The sequence below is a fragment of the Mus pahari genome, chromosome 3 (genome assembly GCF_900095145.1).
Source record: "Mus pahari chromosome 3, PAHARI_EIJ_v1.1, whole genome shotgun sequence".
In the NCBI taxonomy this organism is placed as follows: Eukaryota; Metazoa; Chordata; class Mammalia; order Rodentia; family Muridae; genus Mus; species Mus pahari.
The window spans coordinates 86,030,065-86,054,436 of NC_034592.1; the positions used below are offsets into that span (position 1 = coordinate 86,030,065).

At 45.9% G+C, this 24,372-nt stretch overlaps 1 protein-coding gene across 1 annotated transcript in view; it reads right to left on the reverse strand.

Moving 5' to 3' along the window:
* Nucleotides 1–8,267: 8,267 nt before the first annotated feature.
* The window catches only part of Ldlrad3 (low density lipoprotein receptor class A domain containing 3), a 235,478-nt gene continuing 219,373 nt past the window's right edge, over nt 8,268–24,372 (reverse strand). The window contains exons 5-6 of the mRNA XM_021192844.1: nt 12,890–13,235; nt 8,268–11,225 (exon numbers count right to left, since the gene is read on the reverse strand). Coding sequence (XP_021048503.1) covers nt 10,988–11,225; nt 12,890–13,235 — 584 coding nt within the window. The 3' untranslated portion in view covers nt 8,268–10,987. The remainder of the gene's footprint in view (nt 11,226–12,889; nt 13,236–24,372) is intronic.

Here is a 24,372-nt window from a genome sequence, read left to right on the forward strand (position 1 = left end):
CAGGCTTGGCTTTGAACTCAGAAATCCACCTGCCTCTGCGCCCCAAGTGCTGGGGATTTATTTCTTATATATTTTTTCAAAATAAAAAAATAAAACAATCATTTAAAAAAAAAAAAAAAAAGACTTGGCAAGGTAGCCCAGTCAGTCGGAGCATGGCAAGGGGAGAATAGAAAATAAGGGTGGAAGGGTTGTGGGAGAGCCAGATGGTGTCCTGTAGAACACCATTTTGATTTCTATCCCGAGTGAAGTGAACATTATTCAATGATTTTCAGAATGGCCTAAGGGAGGCGATCCAAATGAGATGACAAGAACTGTGTGTGGATGAGAAATGCTCTTTCCAGAGGAACAACATCTGGATCTCTCATGGAATTCTCACTTGAGAATGGCAGGGGCTTCTCAGAGAGTGAATATAATCTACATACTAAAAGAAGAATTCAAATATATTTGGTGAGTAGTACCCCAATCCTCTTCTGGTTCTTCTTGTTCACACAGTTGATCTGCATGCAAGCAGGTAGGTGAGGCTATGGTGTGTTACACTGATAATTCTATGAGGGTTTTTAACCCTACTCTATCTGGTCTAGCTCATAAACAAAAGACACAGAAACCTGATGTCTTAGTTAGGGTTTTGATTGCTGTGAAGGGACACCATGACCAAGGTAACTCTTATAAGGTACAACATTTAATTGGGGCTGGCTTATAGAGGTTCAGTCCATTATCATCATGGCAGTGTTCAGGCAGACATGGTGCTGGAGAAGGAGCTGAGAGTTTGGCATTTTGATCAGAAGGCAGGCAGTCTTCCATGCAACTTGGAAGAGGGTCTCAAGGCCCATCCTACAGTGACACACTTCATCCAAGGCTACACCTATTCCAACAAGGCCATGCACCCTGATAGTGACACTCTCTGGCCAACTATATTCAAACCACCACATTCCACTCCCTGACCTCCACAGGCTTATTCAAAGGCATAAGTCTATGGGTGCCATACCTAGACATAGCATAATGCAGAATACATTTAGTCCAACTTCAAAAGTTCCCATAGTCTATAATAATCTCAATAATGTTAAAAGTACAAAGTTCAAAGTCTCTTCTGAGATTCATCTAATCACTTTACTGTAATCCCCTATAAAATCAAAATCAAAAACAGATCACATACCTCCAACATCACAGGCTATACATTACCATTCCCAAACCTCATAGTGAGGAAATACTGGACCAATGCAAACCCCCAAACCAGCTAGTCAAACTCTAAACTCTTTATCTTCATGTCTAATGTTAAGTGCTCTTTAGATCTCCAACTCCTTTCATCTTTGTTGACATCAATGAATTTCTTTCTCTTGGGCTGATTCCAGTTCCTGTTAGCAGCTTTCCTCATCAGGTATCCCATGGCTCTGGCACATCTAACATCTTGGAGTCTCCAAGGTAACTTCCACATATGATCTTCTGGGCTCCTCTAAAGGGCTTGAGACACCTCTCTATAGTGTTATAGATGCCTTCTATAGTGTTCTAGGCCCTGGCTGACTTCACTTCAATGCTGCTCCTGTTCTTGGTGATCATTCCACAGTATTGGAGACCCTAATTCACTGGAGTCTTGGACTTTCCTGGCCTCTCACAGTACCAAAGCCTCTCAGCTGCTCTCCAAGACCCTTCATGCCTTCAAAATCAGTACCACCTGGGTGACTCTTACACATGATCAAGTCTAGCTGCAGCATGAGGTACAACTTTGGTTATATCTGGAACAATGAACTTGTCAGAAACTATGAAATCTCAGAAAACACTTCCCAGAAGATTTCACCTCAGTGATGCTGGTTTCTTTTTAATCACAGCTAATTTCTTAGCTGCAGCTAACCAGCATCAATTGTCCCAGTAGTCCCTTCTATTCTTGACTCTAAAGCCAGAGCCACATGGCTGAAGCTGCAAGTTCTGCTACTCGCTGGAGCTGGAACATGGCTCCCTTGTTCTATTATATTATCACCAGCTTTCTGTCTTTCAACTCCTTCACTGCCTGTCCTAGAACTTGCTCTGTAAATTAACCTTGAACTCCTTGCCTCTGTCTCTGGGGATTTAAGGTAAGCACCAACATGACTGACCCTAAACTTTTCATGGCCACTATTCCTCAAGATCCAGATCAAAAATTGGTGTCTTCCATTCTCAAAATCTATATCGCAGATGTGCTCTCCATTTCTGGACTGTAGTTCATTTCAGATTAAAAGTCCAAATGAAAACAATAACCAGGTATTAATAACACATATATAACTGTCTCTTGTTCAAGTGCAGAAGCATAAACAATAAGGTAAGCAGGTTGGGATCTTGCCTGGAGGTCACCACTCCTTTCTTTCCATTTAATATCCTTAAACACTTTATTGGACTTACAGGTACACCTTTAATACTTGAACCATGACATTTTGTATTTTTTCTTTTTAAGCTTGTGATGCTTGATCAATATGCTCTTTGTGAGAGTAAATCAGAGTACAAAGATGATGCTGGGTGTTTCTGAAACTTTCTTTGTCATTGCAATTAATTTGAGTCTCTTCACCTTAGCCTCAGGCAGACTTTTCAGACAAGGGCAAAAAGCAGCAACATTCTTTTCATAATCATAAAATATCATAAGAATAATCTCCAGAGTTCAAATCACCCCTCAGCACCAATGTCTTTATATTCCTACTAGAATGGCACATTAAGTCCCACTTCATGGCTTCCCAAATCCAAAATCCCCCAATCCACATTCTTTCAAATAAAACCATGGTCAGGCTTATCACTCAGCTATATCCTACTCCTGGTACCAATTTCTGTCTTAGGGTTTTGATTGCTGTAAAGAGACACCATGACCAAGACAACTCTTATAAGGTACAACATTTAATTGCAGCTAACTTACAGTTTCAGAGGTTCAGTTCATCATTATCATGGCAGGAAGTATAGTACTGGGCAGGCAGACAAGGTGCTGGAGGAGCTGAGAGTTCTGTATCTTGATCCAAAGGCAGCCAGAAGACTGTCTTCCAGGCAGCTAGGAGAAAGGTCAAAAAGCCCACTTCCACATCTGATATGTTATTTACAACCCATAAGCCTAGATTGGGCAGGTTCTGAGCTATACTAAGCTTTTTACCTATTAAAACACACATAAATTCCAATCACTTGCCAATCTGATGTCTCCTGGGTTGCTTCTGTTCCATCAGCCTGTCCTCAGGGTGCACTTCTCCTGGATGTGTGCTTTTGGTCCATCCCATCTGACGGCAGCTTCCTGTTCTCTCAGTCTTTTCTCTTCTTCCTTCTCCCTCTTCCCTTCACTTGAATCTCAGGCCTACCTTTTGATCCTTCCTGTCCAGTCATTAGCCTCAATTATTTACTGACCGATCAGCAATTAATAGGGAGCAATCTTTACTGTACATTGGTCATATGGTACCCCAATATCAGGTTACAGTCTGGATAGGGACACAGAATTCAGTTTCTCAATACGCCGCACACAAGAGTAACCCTGACAATGGTGTTAGAGGGGTCTAGGTGACGGAATGAGAAAGGTATATGTGCTGCTTCCAGGATCCTCTCTCCACACTGCCTGGTGTGTTCCTTCCTGTGTGGTCCCCTCTGCTAGTCCACTGGGATGCCCTAGCAGAGTGAAAGTGAGAGGCATAGAAAGACCAATATAAGGTTGTATTAGAAGTCAAAGTGAGTCATCTTTGTTTAACCCAAAACCCAGCCCAGTGGAGGCATCAATCATATCAGAAGGAACATGCCCCCTCTAACACCACACCTTTGTCTTGCACAGTCATGTCTTTAAGCTCCATATTTGATGGTAATTTACCCCTCAGCTCTGGTGACAACAGCTTTCCAGAATTTATATGAGGTGGTGTCCTAGGTGTCGATACATCCTTGCTCTCTGTCTTAGATAAAACAATTAGCCACAGGAAGCCTAGCTAACCACCATGCATAATATGAGTCTCAAGTTCTTAACTAGAAAACAGGAACATACTTCTGATCCAACAGTTTTAAAGCACTGCAGGGCAGGGCAGGGCAGGGCAGGGCAGGGCAGGGCAGGGCAGGGCAGGGGAGACTTGTGCTGGGATAATTATGCCATTTTAGTACTTCCAGTGGTCGAAGGAAAGTTCTGAAGTTTGGGTGTTACTACATACATAGGGTGTGTTTCCTCATGTCTGTGTGGCCAACCCCAAACGACCATCTCATGAAAGCACACACGATACCACCTTCAAATGCACTGTCTTAAATTTTCCTGCCTCTGGGTTTGGAGAAAGGAGTGTTGACTCTCCTGCTATGCTCTGTGACATTGCCTCTGTACTTTGCAAAAGATTTAATGCCCGTAGCTCTTTCGCAGTGGTTCTCAACCTGTGGTTGCAAAGCCTGAGAGGTGAATGACCCTTTCGCAGGGGTCACACATCAGATATCCTGCATATTAGACTTATAACAGTAGCAAAATTACAGTTATGAAGTAGCAATGAAAGTCATGTTATGGTTGGGGATCACAACATGAGGAACTGTTTTAGGAAGGTTGAGGACCACTGCTCTATTGCCTAAAGCCTATGCTATTTTCTTATGTGTATTATAATCTGAGTTAGTTAGCTGTGTCCCTTTCCTCTGTGAAGCTTTACAGTAGATATGTTGAGGTTTTGACTACTATTAGAACCTTTTAGATAGGAATTGCCCATTTCTTACTCCATATAATTTTGGTGATGCTGTCAATCAAAGGAATTAGTCCCACCCACTGTAAAAGCTACATGACCAAGGATGTTCAATCATGAGTTGGAGAGTGTCAATAAATTCTATCGGGGAGTCTCTCTTCATTGCTATGAAGCCAATATTGAGCAAAATAGGGCTGAGAACTTGGTGAAGGAATTTAAATATATAGACTTTTTTTGTTTGTATGTGAATGTAGGCATGCATGTCATGGAACACACGTGGAGATCAGAAGACAACCTTGGGTTTTGGTTCTTGCCTTTCATCTTCTTTGAAACAGGCCTTCTCCCTGCCCACCCCCCCTTGGTAACTCCAAAGGGGGGCCCTGGGGAAGAGGGGGAAGGGGAAGACCCACTCCCCCCCAGAGTTCCACCTATTCTCTGGTCAGTCAGGCGTGAGAGCTGCCATCACTTTCCACTCATCCCCGGGTGGGCATCTAAGCCTCTGACCCACTCTTTGGGGAGTGGCAAAGGGACAGCCCTACCTGGGGGCACCGGGGCTACTTTGCTAAAGCTACCAGGGTTATGGGAGAGAGAAATGAGGGAAGAGAGGTTCCCAACATCCACGAGAGTGAACGCAGCGGATCTTGACTGGAGCAGAGACTGGTTTTAGAGCTTTATTGTAGAAAGGCAGGGGGAAAGAGAGAAGGTAGAAAAGAGAGAGTAAGAGGGAGAGATGAGAGAGGAGAGAAGACAAAGAGAAAGGAGAGAAGACAGAGGAGCGCGGGGGTGGGGGGTGTGAGAGTGAGGGGTAAGAAGTAAGAGAGAGCGAGGTGGGGCTGAACAGCCATTTTTATGGTCTTTACTGTTGCTAGGTAACTGGGAAGGAGTTTAGCCTGAAGGGCAGAAGCTTGGGCCATTGCCTACATGACTTCTAGCCATGCTTCTCTTGTGGGGGCTGTGGGTGGGGGCAGTAACTTTGGCAGGAGCCAGAGTTCCAGGAGCATGAGGGAATGCTTACTGTGTCATTTAGGTGAATTATCACCCTTNCCCCCCCCCCCCCAAGTATGCTAGGCTAGCTGGCCTGTCTCTGCCTCCCATCTCCCTGCAGGAGTGCTGGGATTAAAGGTGGTTATACTATATAAGAACTTTTATGTGGGCTCTGGGGATTTGAACTCAGGTCCTCAGGCTTGCAAGCAATTAAATTACAAGTAGCATGTACTGTGATTTTGCAGTCATTCACCTCATTACCCTCTCATCCACTCCCATCCTCACGGACTCCCTTCTTCCTTACTACTTGCCATGCATCTGTTTTTGGTACAAATCATGTTTGTGCTGATACCCACACTTCTTTCATGTTCACGATGGCAAAAGCCATGCCATACATAGAAAACAGTGTTTCGTAGCATTCCTTCTTATGCCCCAGCTCTTATAATCTTTCTACCTCCTCTTGCAGTGATGTCCCCAAAGTCGTGGAGGGAGTGAAAATAGATGTCATATTTAGGGCTCGGCACCCAGTCGTCATTGATTCTCAGTACTCGAGAGACCAACTGTGAGTCTGTACCACTCACTCTCTACTGAAAGACGTTTCTCTGACCCATGCTGAGAGCAGCATTAGCATAAACTTAAGTGTTTAGGAGGTGGTGGCCTACAACGTCCAGCTGGCAAAACATCAGTAGTATGTTCTTTAGGCCCCGTGACCTTTGCAGCCATACCCTCTTGATAAGGCTTACAGTATAAGGCATATATTTCACCTTGTGCTGTAGGTCTCAAGTCTAGTTGGAAAGTGGTTGGTTAGACCCTATCAGTCTTCATTGGCAAGTTGTTATAGTACAAAATCTATAGCCCGGAACAACTGTAGATAACTTTTCTCCTCACCTTCTCATATTATGAACACTATCAAGCAGGGAGCAAAGGGTCATGTCCGTTCTAGATTGATGTCTCTGTGTGTTATATCCAACATGTATGGTGTCTTCAGGAAAGGGTCATACTACCCAGTTCTGGTGAGTGATAGCCTGTAGTGCCCTGGGAGCACCCCGGAGATAAACTATTCATGACAGCTGTTCATCAGCTGCATTTACCCAGACTCGTTTGTAACAGACAATATTCACTTTAAAGGAGTTGGATTTTCATTATAAGCGAGGGGTCTCCTTTATGTCTTATGAACTAGCTGGATTACAGGGCATTAAAGGAACCAGGAGATATTCTCATCATCCTTTGTGCGTTTTTTTCCCCCTATCTTTTAAATGATGCCTCCTTTGCACCAATCCAGTGCTTGCCATCAAGTTGAGTCTTTGAATAGATAGATAGATGTACACTGCCTGTGGATTATAACCTAAATGAAGGTGAATAATAGTTTCCAGGTCACATACCAACATGCTCTTTTTTGAACAGAGACAATGTCTATGTTTATGATCTCGATGAACTCCCAGTGGTATTTTTTTTTTTAAAACTAGAGTCTTTCCATTCAATCCAACAGTTTGGGGATCTTATTAGGAAGGCCTGCATTAATACTGTATTTTCTTCTTCATTAGTTAAAGACTTGGTAAGTCCAGTTCCAATTATAGCAAGGCCTTCAACACTCTGCCTTGTAAGTTCTTCATGGGTTCTAATCACCCCAAACCATTATACCACTCTCTGCCCTACAGTGCCTAAGCTTAAGATTTATAAACCCAATGTGGGGATAGACCCTTAGATTAGTAGTCCACAAGTTTAAATTAGCCAGTTTCCCAATTTTCTATAATTTTATTGAAACATAGCTGTACCTAATCATTTACATATTATCTGTGAGTTCTTTGTGTCTGTTACAGAGCCAAATGTACTATCTGGCCTTTACAACCTTTACAGAAAGGTTGCTAATGCCTGCTCTAGATTAGATAGATCATCATAATTATTTCCTTATCATGGGATCAACAGTATTGGGATTCATAAGGCACCTTGAGAAATGAAGGAATGAACACATGAATGAACATTTGGGGCTTTGTATTCAGAGAACCCTGGGTAAGATACAGCACAGTGCTCTTGGGATACACTTGCTTGATAGCGCCCTCTTTTAGAAGCAGGGGGATAATGCATGACTCAAATTTTGGTCTGAAGGGTTGCATTCAAATTTTCACCAGATTTCCATTTTGGTCAAGGATGGAACCACTTGTTGTGGCTGCGGTGGTGGGGTCCTACTGGGCATCTAGACATCCTGCACACTGTCCCTGTTGCATCGGTCACCATGAGGCCCTACTGTTACCTTAAAAGGCACATGAAGATGCTCTCTTGGTGGGGTTCACGTCAGCTCCTGTTGGTTTGAAACGAATTACAATCACGCCACCTTAAGGTTCGATCTTTAAATCTGTGGCAGGAAGCTGTAAGTTACCACAGCCACTTGTCTTTTCTTGGAATAACGAATGTTGCATGAACTCATCCCTTTCCAGGGCCATCACAGTAACTAGTGTGCACAGTTTTCCACTACTAGGCCAATCACACCAGCAGAACCCCAAACACCCACCATAGTTTGAACTTTCACCAATATATCCTTCTTTTTCCTCATTTTATTATGATGTACATTTATTGGGGAAGCTAAACCACAAGTGACCGTCTACTTTTTATATTGTTAGGGGGCAGAAAGGTGAGTTAAGAACCATTCACACAACAGAAAGAATGAAACTGAAAGTTTATTTGAGACTATCAATTTCTTTTTAAAAAAGGGCCAATTCAAAAAACAAAAACAAACAAACAAAAAACCAAGAAGCAACCGCATACAACCTTCCAGTTTATATAACTTTGAATATCACACACTATTTATTAATATCTTAGCTGCATTTCAAAAACAATCATCAATTACAAGGTAGAGGAAGTTAAGTTAGGCAGTGAGTTCCAACCACAGTGAATCTAGTGTAGTGTCAAAAATGAAGTGTTGATCTCACAGGAGGAGAGACAATGGAGAAGAGACATTTTTTCTGGCTGGTGTAAATTAGGCAATATAGTATTTAAAAAATCCTTACTGGAATGAATTAAAAAAATATTGCTAGCCACTTACTTGGTATCTTGAAAAAAAATCAGGGGGGAAAAAACCCCATGTCCCCGAGCTTTGCTATCTTATTTATGATTATTATTTTAAAAATCCATTAAAAACCAAATCTATAGTAAAAAAATGTTCCTGTGTTTGTTTGGAAACAAAACAAAACTCCAACATTAATAGGCTCTCCTTATCTACTAAAACCATTTGTTTTTCTTAAAATGCCTTGAAGCAGAAAAGCTCCTGAGATTAGCTCACTGCACAATTAATTAAAATTAGAATCCTTTCCTCCAGACGATTCAGAGCACCAAAGAGAAGCGGGGACCTACCAAAGGAAGGGAAGAGTGACGCTGACTCACGGGGATGAGATAGGCAGCCAGAAAAGCTGTCTGCCACCCAGGTTCTTTCTTCATTGGGTTACACACACGCACACACACAAAACAACTCAATTTCTATTTTAAAAATGAAAGAAGCAAACATCTAGGCTTATTTACACAAAACCAAAACCAAACCAAACCCCAAGCGGCCAGTTAGTTACCTTTGCTGCAGTCTACTTTGGATTTGGTTAAAAAGGAAGCCAGTACAGCATCATTGAAGGCCACTTGATCCCTGCTCCCCGCAGGCTCCCTTTTAATTAGCAACGAACAGGTTATTGAAACTTTCCTTAGCTGTGGAAAAATGCTTTGAATGGGTGGCAGCTGCCTGAGGTGGCACCACCTGGTTCCAGTTTTGTCCCTAGTTAGTATAGTTTACCCATTATTGCCTGGTTGGCGGGGGTGCGTGGTGGTGGCATGCACTAGGGCTGGCTGGGCATCGAGAAAGAGAAAGGTAATCCAAACATACAGTGGATGGAGGACTTGTCTCTGCGTGTCTCAGTAACTCAATAAATAATGACTCCACGATGCCCCAGTGAAGATGCTCGGCATGCATGTGAGTCTGAGGTGACATTATGGGATGGGCTGGGGAAAGGCAGCAGTTCTTTTTGCATCTTTCTTTGGACCTCACTGAAAGAGAAACAAGAAAAGCAAAGAGATAGCTTTCCTATACACATATAAATAGTCCCTTAACTAGAAGGGAAAAGACAAACACACTGTTTCAAATGCATTTCTAAGAGACTTTAAAAAAAAATCCAATGGGAAATCTTGACTCCAAGTTATCTGTTGCCCACTTCTCTCAGGAGAAACTGCCAGATGTCTGGCCAGGCCTGACCCTCACTCTAACCCTAATCCTGACTTGGTGCACTGTCCCGGGGGTTGTGTGTGTAGTACAGGGACCTGAGAGTTCTCATGAGTGGAATTGAATGTGGTTCTCATGTAAGTTAGAAAAAAACTTGTGTCCTTACGTCCAAATGCACATGGACAACAGGCTCCCAAGTGTTCATGGAAGGTAGGAGCCCATCAAGGAAGTTGCATGGATGAACATGCCAGACTGGGTCTGTTTTCCTGGGGCAAACGCTTAGATCAGAATTTTGACCAGCTGAACTTGGGTCCTTACCCTTAGCTATGGCAGGTCATCTTGGAAGAGGACAATCCAGAAGGCAGGAAGAGGATGATGGGGCCAAGCTAGGAGCAGACGCTGGTAACCTACACATTAGGAGCTAAGAACTCAGGACAGGGCTTTCCTACTTATTCAAGGACGATGCTGAGGGTCTGCCCTTCTAGAAAGATCTCAAGATGAGGATTCTCAGGCAAATCTGTAAGGCCGGGGTAGAGGTTTCTGAGTCTTTCATAAGACCAAACTAGAGTTTGGAGAGTTGAAAGCTGTTGCTCATGCCGGAGTTTTTCTTTGGCCTCTGCTGGAGTAAGATCGATGCACAGGAGGGTACAAAGCAGGATTTGATGTTCTCCTGGAGAACTTTTTGGAGTGGCCAATATCAGCCTTTTTGTAAGAATCCTCCAAACTAAGTCTCTAAATGTATCTATAAGTTGGCAGCTCAGTAGAGACTCTGGTCTGATGTTTTCTGACCTCCTGAATGTGTGACATGGTCCTAGAACCCTGCCAAAGACTATTTACACACATGGCTTCACCCTGCTGCCTGCCCAGTCATAAGACTACTGGGATAGACCAACAGTAGCACAGTCATCTGAAGCAGGAGTGTGTCAATCACAAGCCCTGAAGGAACAGTGACTGTGCAGAGAAAGACAGCAATGCATCCTGTGAACTAAGTGGCTGGAGGAGTGTCAGGTCATTCCAGAGAACATCCCGGAAATCTGGAGGAGAAGGTGTAGTCAGCACCCCAAAATTTCAACTAGAGACATCCTCAAAAGGAGCTCAGAGAGTGTCCCATGAGCACAGTCTGATAGAATTCAACAAGTTGGAGAGGATCTACCCATATGGACTTTGGAATCGCTGGATTCTATACTTCTTCAGTGCCCTGACTAGGCACAGAGTCTCTGGGCTCAGCAGAGCCGTCTGGAGAGCCAGGCTGCTCTGGGTTGTGGCTGCTGGCTTCCACACTCAGGAGGCTGCTGGCTGCCTGGGAGCTGGCACTGTAGGCGCTTCCTGACCGGGAGCGGTAAGGAGGCAGGTCAGCTTGGTTCAGAGATTCGGTGTCGGATGAATAGGGTGGTGGAGGAAGGTCATACCACGCAGGTCTGTAATGGAGAAGGCGGGAGGGCAGCAGAGAGAACACGTTAGAGTCAAGATGAGGCAGGTGATGCAGACCCAAGATGAACAGCCGCCATTTCTAAGCAGATGCCTATGAGAATACAGTTCTACTGCCAAGAACAATGGCAGTTCTGAGACCAGCAAAACCAGTGGCCTGAAACATGACTGAACAGCAAGGCCAGTGTTCTCTGGCTGTGCCTGTCCAATGGCAGCACCAGTACTGTGTCTGTCTTCTAGGTGGGCAGGACCAAGGTTGCTAAACAATACCCTCAGATCACCTTGCATATTCTGGGCTAAATGACTTATGACCAAGAGTCAAGGTTGGAATTGTGACTGAGTCTTTGATAGGAAGAAGATTCTGGTTTCTTACTAAATCTCACTCTTCCTCAGGCCTTGGATAAAGTCACTCTCTCAGTGCCCTATTCCCTTCTCTGTACTTTGCTTACAACAACATTATGTAACAGAAAAGACCTTGTTTTCTACTCTCTTTGCCCACTACTGTGAATCTCTGTGCCTCTGTGTATCTCTCCTCTGTCACCTGTATTGCCCACAATGACCCTTGAAGTAGGCATTGCTTCCATGTCCATTGTCCTGGGGAGGAATCAGAGGCCCACGATCACAGATTGGTAAGCAGTAATGTGGGGAACTGGAACCCTGCCATGCTGTCTGCAGATTCATCAGGTTTATCCTTACTCTACTCTGGTTGGTCCAAATGCAAAGGATTGGGTGAGTGAGGTCCTGCATCCTCATCTGCAGAGATCCCAAAGCAGCATCACTTCCCTCCCAGACCTTGAGGCATTGTTTGCTTTTGATGAGGAGGGAAAATGAAGATGAAGTCATACAGGAGCTGCCACTGGGAAGGGTCCATGGAGAAGCCCAGCTGCCCTGGAGGCACATCGGCAAAATGCTTAATGTGACACATAGTGAGTCCTGGGCTCTGAGGAAGAGGGAGCTCTGAGCAGGGGACCTGAAGGCAGGACATGGAATGTTACAGTCTAAGGAGACTCCAATAGCTGGCTGAAAGCAGGGACTTTCAAGATGTCAACAGTGATGTCAACAGTGTAAAGTATGTGCTTAACATATCTGAGGTCTTGATCTCAATCTCCAATCTCCTCCTCACCCCACTTCAAATACACACCTGAACAGGCATGATTTAAGCCCCCCCTCCCCTCTAACTACAGAGTGCTGATCTTGGCCTTCCATATTTGGGTTTCATAAATAATGAGCACTGATGCTTAATAAAAGCTTGGGGGGTCCTCTGTGTCACCCCCTTTAACTTATAAAATGAAGCTAAGCAAGGTATAAGAGACTTACTCTCAGTCAATTAACCAAACCTCTCATGACACTTTTCTGTAGTAGCAGACAAGGCCCAGAGATGGTCACTAGCTGTAACACTGTGGCTTAACCAAGGAGGAGCAGGGACCCTTTCTCTAGGTCCTTAGATAAGTGACTTAAAACTGTAGCTCCTTAGTTACTTCCCTCATAGATGTATCCAGAAGATGAGAGGATATGGAACATTCTATAAGAAATTGGTAAATGTCAATCACTGTTACTGCCTACAGCTACAGAGCCCAAATTCTTAGACTCCAGTAGCACAGAGTGTGCACCCTCATCTCTCCCATGTTACATGCCCTCCTCCCCAGTCTCTCACCTTTGGTCCAGCAGGGCCTCTGAATAGGAGGGTGGAGAGCCTACTTCTGAGGCATTTTGTTCGGCCTGGGTAGCCACATACTGAACACCATTATTGACATTGTAGGTGACGTTGCAGTGGTGAGGGTGGTCCAGGACCACCAGGCGAGAGAGCAGCACAGGATGCTGCAGCCGGTGCACAGGGAGGGTCATGAGGTTGTTTCGCTTTCGCTGATGATGCAGGACGAGTGCAAGCAGGGCCACCACCAACACGAAGATGACAGAGCTGCCGATGATGGCGTATGTGATACTGGGGTAGTACACAAGCTGGTTCTCCGAGGTCACAAATACCTGCCCGCTGCCTGGTTCTGAGAAAACCAGGAGAAAAGAGATGAAGAGCGAAATGTTACAAGTGGGCTCTCCTAAGGTTTTGAAAACCAACCCCAGGACTGACTTGCAAATTAGCATTGTAGGCTATTCACAGGTGCCATAAAAGGGCAGCCACCTACTGAATGGATAGTCAGTGTGTGGCATATCCACACACTGAACTCTTACCCAGCCCCAAATGTAAATACTGATACATGCTATGAGTGTGAATTTCAGAGACACACAGAGAAATAAGTCTGTTGTGATAACTTTGAGAACTTGTTTTTTTAAAAAAATATTTCTTTAAATTGTAAGAATGTGCTTTCATTTTAGATGAAGGTGTGGGATATGGGGCTGCTTCAGACTGACTGCAGCTGCTGCCTAGGATTTACCTCATACTCTAGCACAGGCATGGCTTTGCGAGATGCAGATAGTTTCTGCAACTGTGTGATGTTTGGAATTCTGGGAAGTTTTCAGAGGGTACAGAAATGCTAGGTCCCCGAGAGGTGGGGTGGGTGCTTGTTGGATTTTCATGGGTGTTGGTGGCAGTTTGTTAGTAGTCACGCTGAGAAAGTTAAGAGCATCCCGCCCCAGGTCATCAGGGAGAAGCAATACGTGCGTGAGTGTTGAGCAGAGTGCCTGCCGACAAGGGTTTGCACTCAGCAATGGTAGTTCTTTAAAAAGAAATATTGCTTTAAAATGGCCACAATGAAATGTGCACACCACAAACAGCATTTTAAGTACACAGTTCAGCAGCACTAAGCAGATTCAGGTTGTTGGGCAAACACCACTTCTGTCTCCAGCTCTTGCTCGTGCATTTTTGATGTCCTCAACATCCACCTCTGGCCAAGTGCTCAGGAACCCCTCCTGGGGGCGGGCTGGCGAGGGGTAGATTTCCACATGGAAAGTAAACGTGTCCAGAGATCTCAAAACTCTGACATCTGTGTGACCATTGGCAGCATTACAAATACAAGAGGGAGCTCTTTAAGGAGGGGGAAGCCAGGGCTTTGGTATCTGGAGGATCTCACTGTCCTGTCTGAAAGCTGGCTCTCCCCAGCACTGCCACTTTGGCAGTCGAGAAGCAGCGATCAGACCCACTCAGGGAGTTATGATGCCACATAACTCAGAGCTGCCTGCGCTCATCTTTTTTGCTCTGTGTGTAAAATGTCATCTTGCATTAATTCATTAACTAGGACCACTTTTCTTAAGAGCTTAATGAGCCTGCTGGCCAAATTACTAACATCAGAGTCGCCTGTGACCTGCGTTCCAAGTGTGTGATCCACGGATAATGAAGTTTCCATTTATCCTGGCTGTCCCTCAAGCGAATGAATGCCCTCCCCACTCTACTGTCAAACGTCTTAGATTCCGCCCCTATCTGCTTTTGCTCCACATTAATTCTCCTGCTGCTACTGACCATCTCTGGACTCACAGCAGTCAGGGCCCCACAGTGGCTCCTGCAGGGGCAAGCTATGCTTTACCCCATTCCTGGGTGCTCGGCCCCCAGGACAGAAATCTGAACACTGACGGAATCTGAACAGCTCTCTAGCTAGTGTCCTGGGAGAAGAAACACCTTCGACTAAGTCAGGCATGCCACCCAGACTGCTGCAGGGACCACAGCAGCTGAGAGCCCTGACGTGTTCCTTCCCATCCACACATTTCATTCTGACAGATGAAAATCAGATTTCCTACAGGATACTGGCATTTTGTCCATTGGCTCGGCCAAAGGCTGTGTTTGGGCTTACATTCTGCTGGGTGGGTCTTGGGAAAACACGTATATTCATGCCTGGGGTTTATTCAGGTGTGGGTTGTGGGAGAATAAGTGGGTACAAACATGGGGTAGCAGGAGAGATTAATGACATATGACAGCTCTCTGTATGTACAGATGGGTTCCATATCTGAAAACTCCTGGATTTCAGAAATGGTGGATTTGATATATTCATCCTTACTGATTATGTGTAGACATTTTTGGGTCACTAGTCCCTAAACAACAGTCATAGAGCACCCACACTGTTCTAGATATAAATAATCTAAAGGTGACTTAAAGTACACAGGAGAATGTATGTGAGTTCTATTCAAATATAACATTTTATGCAAGAAACTCCAAAACCTGTGGGTTTTGGTATCACGGAACCAATCCATCACAGATACGGAGAGATGAAAAGTATATTAAAAATATAATTATTTTTGACCCAGTATCACCGTAAAAATGAGCAATATTTTTTCCTTGACGTGGCTGAGGTTCAAACCCAGAGCACTGTGCATGCTAAATAAGCACTTTACCACTGTGCTATGGCCCCAGCCCAGAAATTACATTTTAGTACTAGCATTCATGAAAGCATTGTTTGTAATAGTAAATATAGCAGACAAAATGTAAATGCCCATTGTCACAGCTTGATTTAATAAATTATGCCATTTCTGTACAATGTTACTCCTATTTTAAAATTTACATAGCATACACTGCCCTGAAGTATTTGGAAGATGTATTGACTATTAAATGAAAAAAACCAAAGTTCTCAAGGGAACAGCTATGGTTTATATATTGCTTTACAGTGTATCACTCCAAGTTCTCCTGAGTTGAAATTTCACTCCTGTTTTGCAGTATTAAGAGGGGACAAAGTTACTCCAACAATGTGTCTAGAAGTGGGGCCTCCAGGAGGTGACTGGGGTTTGATAAGGTCGCCAGGGTGAAAAACTCATGATACAATTGGGGGGGGGCTTTCTAAAAAGGGCAGACAGCTAGGGAGCTACTCAATGATGTAAACACTGCTTGCCTCAAACGAACGAGGACCTGAGTTTAATCCCTAGAACCCACATTAAAAAAAAAAAAAAAAAAAAGGCTGAAAATCATGACACACATTTGTAATCCTAGCCCCGGGGAAGCAGAGACAGATGGGCTCTTAGGGCTCATTTCTTGGGGCTCACGCCTACTTGGCTGGCCCCAGGCCTGAGAGGCTCTGCGTCAAAGGGGAGGGGTAGACAGCACCCAAGAAATGACAACTGAGATTACCATGTGGCTTCTGCAGGCACACGCACACCCATACCCACGTACTTCCTGACACAGGGACTCAAGGATGCACCCTCCCTCCCTCCCTCCCTTCCTCCCTCCCTCCCTCCCACCTTGGCTCACAATGTATGGCATCTTACACCCCCTTAGTGAGTCCTCAATAAACACAGGCCCTTGACTCTCCAGAACTTTGAACAGAACAACCTTTTTTTTTTTTTTTCCATAAAGCAACCAAAATTTTCAGTTATTAGAATAGTGTAAGCTGGGCTAAATCAGAGAATGCACCACACAGGTCTGGAAGATGAGGAGATGGAGATGCAGAAGTTTCTCTGTGGGGGTGTGGGACCCTTCATATCCTCACAGATATAAAGGGCCTCGGGGCTCATACCTCATTCCCACTTTCCAGGGTACCTCAAACCAAGCACACCTTGTTTGAAGATGCCTCCCAAGCCCCAAGGCCTGGCTTCCTGAGCGCTGAATTCCTGTCTCTGTAGTATTTGGTATGTCTCAGACTGACTCCTCAACATCCCTACTGTGTGTGTGTGTGTGTGTGTGTGTGTGTGTGTGTGTGTGTGTGTGTGTATGCGTGCAAGTGGCAGGGAATCCACTCTCCCAAGCCTTTTATTTCTTCGGACTGAATACTTTAACAAATCAAGTTTATTGAGGTGTAATTTATGCACAATAAAAATTTCTCTTTAAAATGTAAGGCATATAGATGAGTTTGGCCAAGTGAACACAACTACCCCCACAATCAAGATCGGGAGCCTCCCGTGCCTTCCCACGCTAGTCTTTTGTGAGATGGCTCAGCTGGTAAAGGCCTCGAAACTAGAGTTTGACTCCTGGGATCCACAGGGTGCAATAATGAGAGCCTCAGCTCCCAGAAGTCTCCTCTGACCTTCACAACCGGGAGGTGGTGTAAACATGCAAACACACCTGTGTACAAGAAACAAAGTAAAATCAAATGTAGTAAAACTGGACGGCTGCCTTATTACTATTAAGAGAACTTAGGGTGTTCGGGGACACAGGTGGTTATCCCATCGTGTTTTACAAATTCTCCTCCAAGCTGTGGTTTCATTTTTCATTTCCTTTACAGTGTCTTTTTTGAGAGAAATGTGTCGTTCTTCTTCTTTCTGATTGAATGAAGCCCTCTGCAGCAATTCCTTCTTGATGGCTGTGCTTGCTCTGTACTATCCAAGGAGCCCTCACCTAAATTTTTACCCAGAAGGAAGGATATAGCTTTAGTGCCCCCATTTACATGGATGATGCATTGCTAGTTAATTCCTGTTTATGGAACAAGATAACGGCCAAGGTGCTTTTTAGCAATCCATGCTGACAGCCAGCTTCCCCCAGCACCATTGCCGAATGCCTGTCCTTTCCTATCAAATTACCTTGGCCCCTGTGTTGCAAACCAACTTGCCACCAGGCCTCTGCTTGTCAGAGGTAGGTAGATTTACCTTAATGCCTACGGCTTAAACTGCACTCGATTCTCATCATAAAAAGCCATGTTAATTATTAAGGATAAAGCAAAAGAACAATGCTACCCACAGACAAAATGCTTCCTCCCTCCTGCCAGCCAACCAGAGCTCCACAGATGAAGTATATCTTATAGTGGTGTAGATCAGGTTGACAAGAACGAGAGAATAAATATTGTATGCATGATATGCTACCCAATGTTAGTCAGCTACTCAACTCTACTTTTGGAGTATGAAAATTAGGAACGATGACCCACAAAGTAGGCACTTGCCACAGCCGCCCTTACCAACAGCTATCATTTCAGGACTTTCAGCGCCTTTACTAGGCGAATGTTCCTTGTGCTGATGCCACAGGCTGAGATCTCATGAGCCCCACTACTGTGGCTATAGACAGAGTGTACGTCATCTTTCAAGAGCTACTTTCCCATCGTTCCAGAGTCTGTCTTTCAGTGATGCCCGGTGGGACATCCTTGGCCTTTGAACATACGCTGGAAAAAGTTCTGTGGCATCAGCTGCCAGTTAGAAGGTCTTAAGCTGATATGGACTGTCTCAGCCCTGTTCTCTTCCGGCAGAAGCAGCAAGTCCCAGCTCCCTGGCCCCAAGAGTTGAAGTGGAGTGTCACTGTTATGGATAGGAACGCCCGCCAAGTACTGGGAACCCACAGCTGTGCACCTGATCCTTGGAGGAATTGAGTGAAGCCACCCAGCGCCTCCCACACTTGACAAGACTGAGCAGCAGGAGCTGATCTTGTTTAAATTCTCAGGGAGTCCAAGGCTGCTCCTGTGCGTTCACCACATCCGAGAGCTGCTAGAAGCTCCCTCTGTAATCAGTTCATCAGAGCCACTTCTGTCTGCAAAACCTTATTACCTAGGGAGATGCTGAGTGCGCACACTGGCAGCTCTGAGCGCAGAAAACTATCTGAATAATTCAGGGAACGGGCTAGTGACGGAAGCATTCCACCCTGGGCTCCCAGGGGGGAGTTTTATTAGCCATGAGCAAATTCACTGCTTCTTGAGATTCCTGATATGAGCATGTTGACCCAGGGTCCCCAGCCACCTGGAGGGCAGGGCTGTTTATTTTGTTCTTGTCCCAGGGACAGCAGGTATTTGACAGGGAACCCAAGGCCAATCAGGATTCTGCAATATGGGTCCTGCTGTCTCAGTGCTGGGGCCCCTGTCTCAGAGTCCCCTCCCCCCAGCCAATGTTACCCACACCTTGCCCCCAACTCCAGGGCTCAAGTCTCCTTTGCAAATGGTTACTTGGTGTTCCTTTAAGACACAAATTCACTTGCTCTGCTCAAAGCCCTCAGGGGCTTCCCATGTGCTCAGCACAAAGCAGGAGTCCTCACTTGGCCTCCAGGCTGCACAGGTATGGTCCCTGTGGTCACTCTGATCTTCAGGGTTGCCTCTTTCTGCCTCCTGCTGCTACGGACCTGCTGGGTTCCCTGTGGTGTTTTCAAGACACTAAGTGTTGCGCAGCATCCACTTACAGCCTCACAGTTGCTCCCTAGGATGGGTAGGTAGGTAAATCCCCAGGCACTTTGTCTCTACTCATTGTTATACACTATCAATTGTCCCTATTCTCTACTGGAATGGACAGAGTGTACTCGGCTTGCTCCTCCCTGGATAACATCCAATATCAATAACACCTTCCTGGGGGAGAAGGGCAGAGGGCCCTTAATAGTGGCCATAGCTGGGCACCTCTGATAGGATGTGCTCCTCAGTGGCTCTTCACTTAGATTCACAGGCAAGAAGCTCATCTCAGGTCACATGGCTCAGAAGTGATGGAGCTGAAAGTGGAGCCCAGATTAGGAATGTAGTTTCACAGAGAAACAGCAGGAAGGCTGGTACCAGCCAAAGCTTGAAGGGCTGAGAATCCAGTCCCTAGAAGGTCCCAGGATCTGAGAGACCTAACAGGTGCCTGGCTGGGTGCTTAGTGGGGAAAGAGGCATCACCATCACCAAGTGGCACGTTCTGACCTTCCGGTGTTGCACTATGGAGGAAGCACCTTCCTTCAGAGCACTGAGTTCACCCAGAGTGAAAGAAATGAAGACGGCCCACATGAAGTTGGCCGCTGTCCACGTAGTCTGGCAGAGACTGAGGCAAATTGAGGGTAGAGAGTGCCGATAGGGGGAAGGCACAGGTTCTCGGTGTGTGTGTGTGTGTGTCTGTGTGTGTGTCTGTGCCTGTGTACTGAGTGGTGGCTGCTGGTGCAGAGGGGCTGAGGCTCTCACTGTCATGAGGAGTCTCCTGCAATCAGTTGAGGGAGCAAGTCTGCCTTTTCCTACTGGCCTCTTAATTGGAAGCAGAGACCCAGCGGGAGGCAGTCAGTCGCTCATCATGCCCTTGCTGATTGGGGCTCACTGTTAGTGGGATTCATTGGCTTCCTGGATTGTTTCAGGGACAGCAGTCTGCCTGCACGCCTGTCCAAGAGCAGACCAGAACAAACTGCTTTGCTGGGTTGGCCGTAGCAGGGTCTGAGCTGTGTCTTCCCACAGGCCTGCTTATTCATTCTTCTCTCTCTGCCCCCCCCCTCCAATTCCTGTCTCCAAATGGCCCAAATCCCACTTCATCTGAGTCCCCAGCATAACCTGCCCTAGTCCAATGTTCAGTTTCCCTGCATCTAATCTCGGGGACTGTGAGGATCAGGTACTGAACGGAAATACAGGATCATCTACTTAGAAGGAGCAGGGTGCCCGTAGTTAGTCCGGGTCTGAGAGTTCTAGAGGCAGGGTTAGCATCCTGTCCTGTTTGCCAGATGGATGACTTAGGGCCACTAACCCCACCCTTCTAAAAACTCACTGCAAAACTGGGTTTCAAAGCCTGCGGCCACCACTGTTAATGTATTATTATTATTTTTTAATTGAACCAAGTGAACTCATAAGAGCCCGTATCCAGGGATGTTCGAAGCTTGGAGGTGGCCCTTTCCAGCACTCCTGCTATGGCCTCTGCACCCATGTTCTCTCAAGGCCACTAGCCTCAAGGCACTGTCTTGGTGACAGTAAAGCTAGGGCCTCCCCTCACTCACTCCAGCCTTCCTGTTTTAGACAAACATCCTAAGGCCCCTCACCTCTGTGGGTCCCCATTCCAAGCACATCCTTGTCCCAATTTAGATGTGATTGAAAAAGCTTCATCTAAAGGGCAGACCAGTAAAGGACTGAATCAAAAGGGTGCCATGAAAACCCACTGAACCATTACCATGGCAACTCAAGTTGCTAAAATTAACTGAAAGTGAGGGGGGTGATGGGAATACTGGGCCTGCAGAGCACCAGACAACAACCAGTACCAGCTAGGTCCCCAGCCAGCGGGAAGGGGGGAAAGGGGGCGAGAAGGCTGCCAAATGGCTCTGAAGACTACTGAAGGAGCATGGAGAGCAAGGAGAATGGGCTCCAAGTTCATACTCACAGAGTGGCAGGAGGAGGAGGAGAAGGAAGAGGAGGAGGAAAAAGAGGAGGATGGGAAAGAACCAAGTCCCAGGAAGGAAGTCAGACATTGGTAGATATACCCCTAGATTTTTTAGTCATTCTCATAGTAAAAGTGTTTCCAGCGCTACCTGGCCCCACCCCAGAACCTGTGTCTATGACTGAGAAAATGAGGGCAGGTTTCCCTCAAACCAGAAACTCAGAAATTGGCAATGGGCATCCTTCCCCAACTTCTTTTTTATGGTGTGTGTGTGTGTGTGTGTGTGTGTGTGTGTGTGTGTGTCCACACGTGTACATGAAGAGGCCAGAGGACAGCCTCTGCTGTTCCTCTGGTCACCTTCCATTTTTGAGACAGGGTTTTCTACTGGCTGGCCTGGGCCTTGGTAGGCCTGTGAGCAAACCCCTGTGAGCAAACCTCCTTTGTCTCTGCCTCTTCAGCTCAGGATTACAAGCATGCACTACTAACTCTAGCTTCAAACCAAACCAAACCAAACCAAACCAAACCAAACCAAACCAAACCAAACCAAACCAAACCAAACCAAACCAAACCCCCTATTCATTGGTCCTCTGTGAATTTCACAGCATGCACTCCAGTCCCACTCATCTCCCCTTCCCCTTGGACCTGACTGCCACCCTTGCAAACTGTCCTTTGACAGAAAAGAATAAAGTTCACGGAAGCTGTAGCATGTCACTCTGTGTCCTACAGTGAACCCCTTTCTCCACACGTCTTTGCTTGCAAATGCTCACTGCAATGACTCGTTGCTCTGTTACAAGGCCTCTGTTTTCTGCTACTCTAAGACACTGGAACCTCACTGGGACTCCTCTTGGATATCCTGTTGTTGCCCTGTGTCATGGAGATCCTGTAGTTTTGGATCTGTAGGACCAGCCCCTTCACACAGTCCAGCAGTTCATCAATGGAGTAGATATTGGGGTGGATATCAAAGTCCCGGATCTAGGCCTGAGAGGTATCTGAGCTGGTCAGCTTGTCAGTTCTCCTGCTTTCATGACCCTGGGGCTGGACCACCAGCAAACCCTGATACAAGGGGCCAGCTCTAGCCTGCTGCCAAGGTGAGGTGCAGGGCCCACAATCCTGAGTATTGCAGATGGTGAGGGGCATGGCCAGTGACATGGGTGAGGGAGAAAGGTCTCCCTCCTCTTGCCCCTTGCCAATGGTAGCCAGGAGAGCTGGCCCTGCCCCTCACCTGCTGCAGCACTCAGGAGAGCAGTTCCTGCCCCTCACCTAGGCAGCAGGGTAGAGTTGCCCTGGGGCTGAGAGTGTGCCAGAGTTGGCCCTGGGGCCATGAGAGCTGGTCCTGGGGTCATGAGATTGGTAGAACTGGCCGCCTCTAGCTTCTTTTAGAAATGGGTTCTGGAGACCAGATTCACTTTACCAACTAAGCCATCACCTCAGACAAAGCTCTTTCCCCATCAATTTCTAACCTGCTCACCCCAAGGACAGCTCCTGAGGATAGTGAAAGTTTGAGGTATCCTGCTAAGACTCCGAGACCTTGGATCTAGTCATCTGTGAGGAGGGGTAACCTAGAGACAACCTAGGGAAGTAGTTGGCTAATGGCCTCTCAGTCAAGAAGTGGGGCCCAGGGCAGTTTCAGAACTGGCTGGAGGGGAAAGCATTTAATTGGCTATTTAAGGTGGAAGCGGACTTTTCTTTTTTTAATGGGAATTCAGATTGCTTCCAAGACTTCATGATGAGGGTAATTGGGAGCCAGGGCCTGGGTGGCCTTTTCAGAACTCTGCTCAATTATGTTATCACTTAAAAAAACATTCAGGGATGAGTGCTGTGGGCATAGAGAGCCAGAGTCCCTTCTCACCACTCCCACTGTAGAGCACAGAATGGCGTTAAGCAAACAAAGCAAGAGCAAATGCCAGGGAAGACAGCACAGATGTGTAGACTTGACAGCACAGATGTGTAGACTTGAAATGAATTGACCCACTAGAGTCAAAGCTTGGAGGGCGGAGTCCCCTCTTCTGCGCAAGGCAGAGCTTTAGCAACCCTAGGATTCCTCTCAGGACAATCTCAGCTGCTCCTGCAAGCACCTTAAATGAATATCCGTGCCTCCCAGAATTCGCTGAGTAAGGACTGTGCAGAATTACTATTTCTATTGCTTACTGTATCTATTTACCTGGAGTGTTTGGTGGAAGCTGTAAAATTAAATGCTTAGCAGACATTCTTTAGACTCAATGGTCAGTTGGTTTCTGGTCCAGTAATAAGGCTTGCTGAGTTACAATGCAATGGTTTATTGAGCCTTCTGTGACAGCGGCCAGGGCAGAATATGCTAACTCCAGCAGGATTTGAGAGCAGCGTGTACTTTGATCAGCTGGAGAGTATGGCATAATCACCCACAGATAATACTGCAGGGAAAAGGTTCACCCAATAACCTGGGGAGAGAAAAATCTGTCTAGCTAAGTCAATGCAAATACAATCTCATTAGTAGGTGACGAGAGAACAAATCCCCTCTGGTCCCAACACGGATCTTTCAAGAGCACCTCCAGCCAGTTCCTGGAGACAGGGACTCTGCTGTTAGACTGGGTGAGAGCTTTCAGTTATGTTCAACCCAGGGCCACATCTTCCTCATTCAGCTTCCAAGTGGCCATTGTTGGCTGCCTGGCACCATATAAACCCCTTCGCCATTCCCTCAACTTCCTGTCTTGTCCTTCTCTACTGTCTCCACAAATTTTCTCTCCTTACCTATAAAGTTCTTTTCCAGAAGAAATTAAGCTCCCAGCACACTCCCTGTTCTATGGCCTAGGAGAAGCAACCCACATTCCAAACACCGCGCAGGAGTGGTCTCTAAAACCTTACCCTCTAGTCTTCTACAGCCAGAATACCTTCCAGCACCCGTGCTCTAGCCAGGGATGGCCAAAGGCTGACCTCATGCTTGGTTTTGTTATTTTGTTTTTATAAATAAAACTTTATTGATACACCATCATACTCATTCACTTGAGAGTTGGCTCTGGTTGCTTTTTCTGCTCCAGTGTCGAAGTAGCATAGTCATGATGATGACTTTTTAGACTCACAAAACTCAGAATATGATTGTCCCACATATGAACTAATTCTGAAAAATTAGTCTAGCCATGCAGAACATTTGCAATTATGACCAGAAGATTAAAAAAAAAATAGAGACATCAAGAAATCAAGGAGAAATCAAACGCAACTCATCTCCACTGGCTTTTGCTCCCTTACTCTGTTTGAGACAGAGTCCATCATGTAGCCCAGGCTGACT